We start from the raw sequence: 11434 nt of genomic DNA, 5'->3' as shown, positions 1-11434 counted from the left end.
AAGGGTCTTCAGGGACCGGTTGGACCCACTGGCCTTCCCTGATGACCATCTATATGAAAGATACAGGTTTTCTGCAGATGGCATCAGGTATCTATGCAGACTACTGGGTCCCAGGATTAAGCACCGCACTGCACGGAGCCATGCACTGAGTGTGGAGCAAATGGTTTGTGTGGCCTTGCGCTTTTTTGCTAGTGGAGCCTTCCTGTACTCAGTGGGGGATGCAGAACAGCTGAACAAGGCCACAATTTGCCGCACAATAAGGAGTGTGTGTCTGGCTATCAAAGCATTAGCAGATGTCTTCATCTCCTTCCCTGGCCACAGAAGACTCTGTGACATCAAAGAGGAGTTCTATAGGATTGCAGGTAAGAGGATCTACAAATTACAGGACAACTGTTAACACATAGTAGGATACTCATTACTTTGTGTGACAGGTTTCCCCAATGTCATTGGTGCAGTGGACTGCACACACATAAGGATAAAAGCCCCCTCAGGTGCCCATGAGGCCGATTTTGTGAATAGGAAATCCTTTCACAGCATTAATGTTCAGGTGAACATAACTTTTTGATATTGTCCATTGACGAACACTCTGCATTGCCAGTGATGTGCATTGATTGGTGTAATATTCCTCATCTTATGATTTCAGATGGTCTGCAATGCTGACTGTGTGATCAGCAATGTTGTGGCAAAATGGCCTGGCTCAGTCCATGACTCCAGAATCTTTCGGGCCTCTGAAATCTATCAGTGCCTATCACAAGGTAAGCCACACAACCCCTATTTATAACCATCATGGCTGTGTCAAGAATATCACTGTGTTTATGAGGTAGTAATGATGAGATTTTGTGTTGACAGGTGAATTCTCTGGTGTGTTGCTGGGAGACAGGGGGTATGGCTGCCAGCCTTTTCTCCTGACACCTTTCACAGACCCCCAGGAAGCACAGCAGGCCTACAACCATGCCCATGCCAGGACCAGGGCCAGAGTTGAAATGACCTTTGGCCTCCTGAAGGCACGCTTTCACTGCCTTCACAAATTAAGGGTCAGCCCTGTTAGGGCATGTGATATTACTGTGGCTTGTGCTGTCCTCCACAATGTGGCCTGCCTGAGGAAGGAGAGGGCCCCCAGAGTGCCACCAGCCATGGACTGGGACAATCCGGCAATCTTCCCTGATGACGACAGTGGTCGGCTGCTGAGGGACCAATATGTGTTGAATTATTTTAGTTAGTATGTGTGCTTTCAATTTTGGTTAATATGTCCTGCGGTGGCAGAGGAATTTGGGTTTTTTTGGGTTCGTCTTTTGACGAATTTGGCCTCTTATGATGTTTGTGCGGTATACTGTGTGTAATACAAGGCTGCAGGGAGGCTACTGCATCCATTCATTTGTCTGTTCAGTTGATGTGTATGGATTTGTCCTGCATTTATTTTAGTGTGCAGACATGCAGGGTGTGTTATACACATTCAAAGGTCTGTATATGTATCATTTTGTATAATATGCTTAGATTCTGTGCTTTCCATCTTGTAGAGTCACTGTGACTTCAGTTTTGAAAGGAGCTGATGGTTTACCTGCTTTGTTTTGTCCTTATTCAATAAAGGAACATAATGTTACACATTGTGTTTTTATATTCATATGGAATGTGTATTTGTTTATATGACAGAGTACTAGGGCCACACTGAAGAAAAAGGATAAAGTCATAAATTTATGAGGCTGGTTCTTTCTGCAGAAAAGCTACATATTGTTTTTACAGTTTTGATACTTATGACAATGTGATACTTAATATTCTGGCACATCAGCATGTCTTTGTTTATGAAACCATACTGAAGTACAATTTCACGAAATGCCCCACATCTGTCATTTTAACAACTGTCCTCCTTTAAAACAACTGGTTACAATATTATGACTTGTGTTTTTTTCCCCTCTGTGGCCCTAATATTCTAGCATTTTATATATAGCCTTATAGTCTATGGGAAACTGTAAATTATCTAATGATAGCAACATCATCTAAAAATCATTTTTTATCCAAAATCATTGAAATTAATGATCACAAACGTTTAAATAACAGTGGGTCTAGTTATATGTGATAACAATGTATAGTGAGCAGTGAAATAACTATTGGTTTCCATTTGTGGTGACTGCTGACTGACATTAGGGATGAGATTAAATAGATCCTGGAATTTAGCCTGGTCTGGAGCAGGCTAGCTCCACAGAATAAATCTCCATGGTAATTTATACCATAACATATCCTCCTGCCCCCTATCCATCTTTAGTGCAACCGGATTACGGATCAATTGAGCCAGGATCACCAAGATATCCTGGCTTAATCCCTTATCCTAGTTTTGTGCAACAGGCCCCTGGGCTAATAATAATAATAATAATAATAATAACTTAACGGAGATTCTCCATTGACCAGGCTTTTTATTCTAAGGACTAGGCTTAAACTGTCTGAAATCGTCCATGTAAGAGAAAGATAAACACCTTTTCAAAGAAAAGCGGTTTATAATGTTTAGTCCCAACAGTGTCATTATTATGTTGGCTTATTCTACAGTGACATGGACAGAAGCCATGTTTCACAAATCCCTTTCGGCAATATAACAGGACCAAAATGAATCAATCACATTCAATGGATGATGGCCTGAGTTAGCCTGGTCCTAGATCTGTTTGTATGGTCTTGCCCACGCCTACGGTCCTTATGGTCATTGTTGGCAAGACAGCACAAACAGATCAGGGACCAGGCTAGATGTCAGTATCCACACAGTAGCAAAATACAGTGTTTTCTGATCACAGCCAGTCATGATAGACTGGTCCCAGATCTGTTGGTGCTATCATCTCAATTCCATGTTTGGCATGGCAAGGAGTTGACACAATAGCACAAACAGATCTGGGGACCAGGCTACAGTCAACACGGCACTCGAGCTCTCAGATTGAAGCTACCAGCTACCCTCAGCTCTCCAGCTACCCTCAGCTCCCAGACTTCCTCTCAATCCCGTTCCAAGTAACGAGACCTGGAGGGATGACTCTACTCCAACCAGCTCTGATAGAGCCTTTGCCCAAGTAACGGCAGAGTGACGAACGAGACCTGGAGGGATGACTCTACTCCAACCAGCTCTGATAGAGCCTTTGCCCAAGTAACGGCAGAGTGACGAACGAGACCTGGAGGGATGACTCTACTCCAACCAGCTCTGATAGAGCCTTTGCCCAAGTAACGGCAGAGTGACGAACGAGACCTGGAGGGATGACTCTACTCCAACCAGCTCTGATAGAGCCTTTGCACTGTATACCAGGGCTACTGTCCACAAGCAACTCCTCGTGGTCTCTTGAGCTCGTCTTCCAATAGTAGCGCTTTGATGAAACAGAATCCTATACCTACCCGGTTGTCATATCTATCCAGACCGTTCATTTGAGGGTCAGGGCCGAGGGGAAAGACTAGGGAGGGGTTGAGGACTGTCTGTTGAGCTCCAGTAGTAATGTGATGATCCAGCGTTACACTGCTTATACCTATCAAGACCCTTCAGATCTGCCAACACCCAAGGGTTAGTGCCAAATTATTTATCTTATGCTTATCCTACACGATGCCCCGCCCCTAAACTGACAGTCATCGCATGACATGACATAAGACAATGGGGGAGGGTTAGGGAGTGATTTGGGACTGGCTGTTAGTCTGGTGAGTAGCCGATGCTATCCGTAAATGCAGTCCTTAGGTCTAGAGTATCTAGGACCGTCTCATCTCCCATCTCCGCTAGAGTAGGGTGAAGTTGCCCCTAGATGCTGATCTTGGGTCAGTTTAGTATTTTCCCCCACTACTGGTTACAGATAGGATTGAGGGAGGGGGAAATGATCCAAGATCTGTACCTAGGGGGAAACTCTCCCCCCCCCCCCCCCCCCCCGGTGCCATCTCACTGACTGAATACAACCATGGCTTCAGTGTTTTCTCCACAGTATGTAGGTCATGAGGAGGACGAGGCCTGCGGACAGAGCTGCTATGACACACTGGTGGATGGTGAGGACACTCTCCAGGTTGCCGATGCGTTCCTCCATGGCACTGGTGTGGAAGTAGTCATAGACCCCGGCCCCGATGCTCCACACGGCCCACACAGCATCCACGATCAGGGGCATGGTAGGTCGTCAGAGGGGCTGAGGCTGGTGCTGAGGCTGGGGGGGCCCAGGGGTGTCACAGGGGTGGGACTTCAGGGTTTAACCTACACCTGGGACATGGAGGCGTGGAAGATCAACGCCGGCTTGGGACAGGGCTGGGGTGTCAGTTCAGGGTCTTTCCAGCCTCTCCCAGGTTCCTCCTGCAGTAGTGCTGATTTATAGGCTTGGGACAGGGCTGGGGTGTCAGTTCAGGGTCTCTCCAGCCTCTCCCAGGTTATCCAGCCTCTCCCAGGTTCCTCCTGCAGTAGTGCTGATTTATAGGCTTGGGACACGGCTGGGGTGTCAGTTCAGGGTCTCTCCAGCCTCTCCCAGGTTCCTCCTGCAGTAGTGCTGATTTATAGGCTTGGGACAGGGCTGGGGTGTCAGTTCAGGGTCTCTCCAGCCTCTCCCGGGTTCCTCCTGCAGTAGTGCTGATTTCAAGGCTTCCTCACCTGCAAAGGAACGGTTGGGAATGTAGTTTTACCAGGTTATATATAAATGCAATATTATGAATATAGAATGCAATATGAAATTCAGTTACGGTAAGTAACATTGGTAGGCTACTCTGTTGTATCTAACTGAGAACTCGCATGGTCAAAAAAGTGAAACGCACACGTATGATCTTATAGAACACATTTCACTGCCCTGATTCAGGGAACCTGAATAATACTGTGTGTTCCACGGAACACATGTGGAACTTAGCCTGAGCTTTGAAACGAAGCTGACAACATTGTAATGTTATTGTAGCTAGCTAACAACATTGTAACGTTATTGTTGCTAGCTAAGAACATTGTAACGTTATTGTAGCTAGCTAACAACATTGTAATGTTATTGTAGCTAGCTAACAACATTGTAATGTTATTGTAGCTAGCTAACAACATTGTACTGGTATTGTAGCTAGCTAACAACATGGTAATGGTATTGTAGCTAGCTAACAACATTGTAATGGTATTGTAGCTAGCTAACAACATGGTAATGGTATTGTAGCTAGCTAACAACATTGTAATGTTATTGTAGCTAGCTAACAACATTGTAATGGTATTGTAGCTAGCTAACAACATTGTAATGGTATTGTAGCTAGCTAACAACATGGTAATGGTATTGTAGCTAGCTAACAACATTGTAACGTTATTGTAGCTAGCTAACAACATGGTAATGGTATTGTAGCTAGCTAACAACATGGTAATGGTATTGTAGCTAGCTAACAACATTGTAATGGTATTGTAGCTAGCTAACAACATTGCAACTTGTTACAGTGCGTTGCACATATCAGACAGATAATAGTATTAGGACCATATGTATTCGAACAAAATTCCATGAATTTGCAACCTTCGGTGACCACTTTTGACAATGACACCAGTACAGAACTGGATGTACTGTATTGATCTCATATGGTTAGCTAGCCAGCTACATCTTTGCTGAGCTAGGAACATGCCTAGGACTTACCAAAATGACCCACGCGCACAGTTTAAAATGAGCCACGCTTGCAATCTGCATCCAAGTTATCTATCTAGCTATAAATCACATCATCGTCAACATATAACGTTTGATGGTCGAGATACCAAACCGGGCTAGCAACATGATCCTTAGCTTAGTCACATGGAACATCCGGGTGCAGTGCTACATTCAGGAACACGTGGACAGGGCGTGTCCTAAAATAACGTCATTTACAATCAATCACTGCTGATAATAAACACAATACGTATCGGGCATCATCATCATCATCATCATCCTATTTTGCTTTCTAGCGGCTAAAGTCACATTTTGAAAACGACCCGTGTAGCTAACTTCCAGTAGCTAGCTACCAACGTCAGTTTTAGCTAAGCTTAGCTAAGTGGTCAACTGGAAGATGACACGGTCTTGGTTTGAAGATGTATGTTTGAGATTGCTCGTCATAAAAACGTGCTACTATCAATAAATATATTTGTATCATCCATAACATTTTCCAAACGGATTCAGTCAATTGGCAGGAAAAAGGTTTGAAAACTCATATTTTTCCTTCGCACTATTACCAGGCGCGGTGGCCAAGTGGTAAGGCGTCGGTCTCGTAAACCGAAGATCGCGGGCTCGATCCCCGTCCGTGCCTCGGAAACGAAGTCCACGGTGGACACATTTTTAAAACGGGACAGTTCCAACGTGATACTTCATGATGATATTTGATACATAATTCAAACTCAATATTAAGTTAATGCGTTGATAAAACGTTTAAATCTCAACCATGTACAATGTAAAAGTTATATGCTAAGACTTCTCATACATAAATGGTGTTCATCAAGACAATAAATTGGAGACATCAAGGTAAAAACAAGTTTAGAGCTAAAACAAATCTAAAAGAAATCAAAGTTAAACAGTTTAACAGCTAAAAATCTTAAACGTTTGTTTCAGACGTTTATTTGGCACGCCCCTCCTAATGACCACCAGTCGGCGCTCCAACTACAATAGTGTGTATCGACCAGTTAAGTAGCCCACTGAGATTTTATACACAGATCAGATGAGAGATCAGCCATCATAGAATGACACATGGATGAAAAAAAAACTACAACTAGACTAAGACTGAGTTCTTGTCTATCTTTGTAAATATACATGTTTGTAAATATAGATCTTGTTTTCAATCCAATGCCGTAACAATATAGCCTGATAATATATGTTAGGCAAATCAACGTTATAACTTTATATTTTACTCAAACTTGATAAATCCTTATGGTATACGAACACCTCCTTTTTCTGATTATTGTTTGGGAAGAGGAAGGTACAATAGTAATTTACTCCCCACACTTTTACATACGAGAGTGCAGAGCCAAACCTTTCCATTTGGTGGCAATGGTTACTGCACGATCTCAACTGTCTCCAGGACTGTTATTCTGGATTTGCGCACGCATGGAGCTCGACATACCTACTGCCTAGTCACCACCACCTAGAATTCCATTTTAGGGAGGGCCTGAAAAGGAGGCTCGCACTACGTGGCCCACACAGCACAGCCAGAGCCACTGGGTTTGGGCTACTGTCTCTAGGTTCTGTACGGGACGATCGGTCAGTACACACACAGAGAGAGGGAGAGAGATCAGGTGGGTTTATTTTTCCCCGGGCAACGTTACCGGTCTGGGACACACCGTAGCCTACTGCTTTTTTGTTCAGGAATAACTTTAGGAGAATATTCAACTGTCTTTGGAGAGATGGGTCTATGTTCCATGCCGATAGAGGCCATTCTGAAATCTGTTTCGTGTCTGACTGGACAATTAAACCTGCTTTTTGGAAGACAGCATATACATTTTTCCTAAAGGATTTTACTCATAACATGAAAGTTGTTTGGGGATTGCGAAAGGGAACCCTGGTCGTGGGCTCTAGAACTCGACAAGTTTCCCCTCGTGTTCCAACTGTGCGCTTTGGACAGTGTGCCCAACCTGTGCAAGGATGACGCGCTCGTGGTGTGGCCGACTGTAGCTATGATCGATAGGTTTACATGAAGGGTACATCTATGAGGACGCTTTTTTACTGTAGTTAACTCTTTCCCTTACCCTAAATACTTTTGAGCTACAAAGAGACCAGGCCAATTTCTCTCTCAACTGAACGCTGAAGTATGAGAGCAAGACGGTTCACTTGAGGACAACAAGGTAATTTCAGTGGATAGATTAGCATAATGCAGATTGATCATTGTCTTTGCTTCACAACAATAGTTTTATGTTCAAAGCAACTTGACAGTTTTTTTTACCCATTTGGAATGAATAAATACAATCTTAGTAGTACATTAAAGTAGACAAATACATTGTCTTGGGGCTCCCGAATGGCGAAGCTCTCTAAACCACTGCATCTCTGTGCTAGAGATGTCACTACAGACTCTGGTTTGATTCCTGGCTGTGATTGGGAGGCCCATATGAGTGGCACACAATTGGCCCAGTGTCATTGGGGTAGGCCTTCATTGTAAATAAAATTAGATTTTAACTGACTTGCCAAGTTAAATATAGGTAAAATATTAAAAAATAAGGGAGGACCCAGGCCCTCTTCATATAATTAATTAAAATGCCTTTATTTGTATGGTATGTTCAATGGAAACAAAGATTAAAAACTTTGTTTAACCTTAGTTTTTAATCTTTGCATTGAATATGCTATACAAATAAAGGCATTTTAATTGACTATATGAAGAGTGACAAAATGTATCCCTTTTACCAAAGAGCACCTTCTGTCTACCAAAACCTACTATTGTTTACCTTAGCTTCCCTTCCTTCTCTTTTCAACATTATCTATATCGTTTAATTCAGTAAATAGATCATTAGTGTGTTTCACAACTAGCCATGTTTTAGCCAATGTTCCATTGGTCCTGGTGTGTTAGAGGGTGGGTCTTTGTTGTTCCATTGGTCCTGGTGTGTTAGAGGGTGGGTCTTTGTTGTTCCATTGGTCCTGGTGTGTTAGAGGGTGGGTCTTTGTTGTTCCATTGGTCCTGGTGTGTTAGAGGGTGGGTCTTTGTTGTTCCATTGGTCCTGGTGTGTTAGAGGGTGGGTCTTTGTTGTTCCATTGGTCCTGGTGTGTTAGAGGGTGGGTCTTTGTTGTTCCATTGGTCCTGGTGTGTTAGAGGGTGGGTCTTTGTTTGCAAGGTGAGTAGTGTTCTCTCCTCTCAACTGGCCTACAAAGTCCCAGTTTCTGGCCCACAAGATCACCCAGTTCATCTGAACCTGTGTAGCCACAATGTGACATCCCTGGAGTAGTTTAGGGGTCAAGTGCCTTGCTCGAGGGTACAACGGCAGGAGATGGTGTGGTAGGATACCTAGAATCCCACCAAATGTTTTTCCTGTCTGACATGGGATTCAGACCAGAATCCCTGTGTGTGAGCGAGCACGTAGGAGTGTGTGTGTGTGTGTGTGTGTGACTGTGTGTGTGTGACTGTGTGTGTGTGTGTATGACTGTGTGTGTCTGTGTATGACTGTGTGTGTGTGTGTGTGTGTGTGTATGACTGTGTGTGTGTGTATGACTGTGTGTGTGTGTGACTGTGTGTGTGTATGACTGTGTGTGTGTATGACTGTGTGTATGTGTGTGTGTGTGTGTGTGTGTGTATGACTGTGTGTGTGTATGACTGTGTGTGTGTGTGACTGTGTGTGTGTGTGTATGACTGTGTATAACTGTTTGTGTGTGTGTGTGTGTGTGTGTGCACCCGCGTCGTGTTTCTGCTCCAGGCCCTGAATGTTTAGCTGAAAACGTCAGTGACTATATCTGTGTGTGATCCTCACCAACAGCTTCATAGTTCTCACACCTAGTCTAGAAATGCTTGATTAGTTTGTAACAAAACCCTCCACACACACGTTCCCGTACGCAGGGTGCTAAACCCCTCCGGATGTTTTCTCACTGACATGAATCATGTTTTAAAATAGATCACCACAGGCAGGCTGTGGGAATGTGTGATTTATGACGGACTATGTTATCTCCACTATTAGCATGTCGCTCATACAGTCGGCATTTACTGAGGATATGACTACGTTGTTGATTTGATGACATATGGTACGTCCCAAATCACACCCTATTCCCTAGTGTGCGATTTTTGACCAGGGCCTTCATGTCCCAAATCGCACCCTATTTCCTAGTGTGCTACTTTTGACCAGGAACCTAAACGTCCCAAAATCACACCCTATTCCCTAGTGGGCTACTTTTGACCAGGAACCTAAACGTCCCAAAATCGCACCCTATTCCCTATGCACCTTCAAACGTAGTTTACTATAGAGAATAGGTTACCGTTCCAGACACAGACATATAGTATACACTGGGTCGAAGTTGTCACAAGGTAGTTGTTGAGTTGAGTACGGTGCAGTAGGTCATTTAAAGGGCCAGTGCGGTTCTCTGACCAGGGATCACAATAGTAAACCACACATGGTTTTTGGTTTGCAATGTTAGTGCAGTGAACAGAAAACAAACCCCGGGAAATAACTTTGACCTGTTGGAAACATTTTTAACAAAGGCGTATTCTTCGTCTGACTTCGTCAAGTGGAAAAGAGATGTTCAAGATAGAAGGATTTAATGATAAACATTCACATTTTACAATTACATCCTATAATAGAATTTCCCTTTATCAGATTTTTATACTAATTAAATAAACATATTTCCCTTGAGAGTGGGAAGTTTTGTTATTCTGAATAATGACTATTTAGTTATTTTCATCATTGTATGTAACCACTATGGACCTGCACCAAGTCCACTCATACCAAAACACTAAGAACTATGGGACACAGTGTCTCTATGCTTGGCACTGAACATCAACAACCTCTTAAGGATTGGACCCTTTTTTTTCTTAAATTTTTCTCCTAAAATGACATACCCAAATCTAACTGCCTGTAGCTCAGGACCTGAAGCAAGGATATGCATATTATTGATACCATTTGAAAGGAAACACTTTGAAGTTTGTGGAAATGTGAAATTAATGTAGGATAATATAACACATTAGATCTGGGAAAAGATCATACAAAGATAAAACATGGCTATTTTTTTTTTAACCATCTTTGAAATGCAAGAGAAAGGCCACCATGTACTATTCCAGTTTAGGCGCAATTTAGATTTTGGCCACTAGATGGCAGCAACGTTTTAGACTGATTCAATGAAGCATTGCATTTCTGTTCAAAATGTTGTATCAAATCTTGCCAAATGTGTCTAATTTGGTTTATTAATACATTTTCAAGTACATAACTGTGCACTCTCCTCAAACAATAGCATGGTATCCTTTCACTGTAATAGCTACTGTAAATTGGACAGTGCAGTTAGATTAACAAGAATTTAAGCTTTCTGCCAATATCAGATATGTCTATGTCCTGAAAATGTTCTTGTTACTTACAACCTCATGCTAATCACATTAGCGCACGTTAGCTCAACCGTCCCGGGGGGGTCACCGATCCCATAGAGGTTAAGGAGGCAGATTGGGGATAAGGCTCTGTAATAGACTAGCGTCCCGTCCAGGCTGTGTACATCAAGCTGACTCACACTTACTTGTCCAAAGCTTATTACTTTGCTTTAGGACCTGTACAATGAGTTCTGTGCAGCTGTCAGCTATTCAGTCCAGAGTCCGATGAGGAAGGAAGACAGGAAAGAAGGAAGGAAGGAAGTAAGGAAGGAAAGAAGGAAGGAAAGAAGGAAGGAAAGAAAGAAAGAAGGTTGGAACCAGGGCCTTGCTCTAGGGAGTTTTCCTAGCCACCGTGCTTCTACACTGTTTGGGGTTTCAGGCTGGGTTTCTGTACAGCACATTGTGATATCAGCTGATGTCAGAAGGGCTTTATACATTACATTTGATTTGATTTGATTTGATTGCTCTAACGGAGTCAAAGCTGGGATTCAATCCG

At 43.1% G+C, this 11434-nt stretch overlaps 1 protein-coding gene and 1 non-coding gene across 2 annotated transcripts; both read left to right on the top strand.

Annotated features, from left to right (window-relative positions):
• The first annotated feature begins 262 nt into the window (after window positions 1-262).
• LOC139422353 (putative nuclease HARBI1) lies at window positions 263-1234 on the top strand. Its single transcript, XM_071173556.1, has 3 exons — window positions 263-362; window positions 644-755; window positions 850-1234. The coding sequence occupies exons 1-3, from the start codon at window positions 294-296 to the stop codon at window positions 1218-1220; spliced, it is 552 nt and encodes a 183-aa protein (XP_071029657.1). The 5' UTR covers window positions 263-293; the 3' UTR covers window positions 1221-1234.
• A 4904-nt stretch (window positions 1235-6138) lies between these two features.
• On the top strand, window positions 6139-6210 carry trnat-cgu (transfer RNA threonine (anticodon CGU)). Its single transcript has one exon. It is a non-coding gene; the product is annotated as a tRNA-Thr (tRNA).
• The last annotated feature ends 5224 nt before the right edge of the window (window positions 6211-11434 follow it).

The sequence above is a fragment of the Oncorhynchus clarkii genome, chromosome 12 (assembly GCF_045791955.1).
Source record: "Oncorhynchus clarkii lewisi isolate Uvic-CL-2024 chromosome 12, UVic_Ocla_1.0, whole genome shotgun sequence".
In the NCBI taxonomy this organism is placed as follows: Eukaryota; Metazoa; Chordata; class Actinopteri; order Salmoniformes; family Salmonidae; genus Oncorhynchus; species Oncorhynchus clarkii.
The sequence above is the reverse complement of the archived record's forward strand: the minus strand, read 5'-3'. Positions and strand labels throughout refer to the sequence as shown.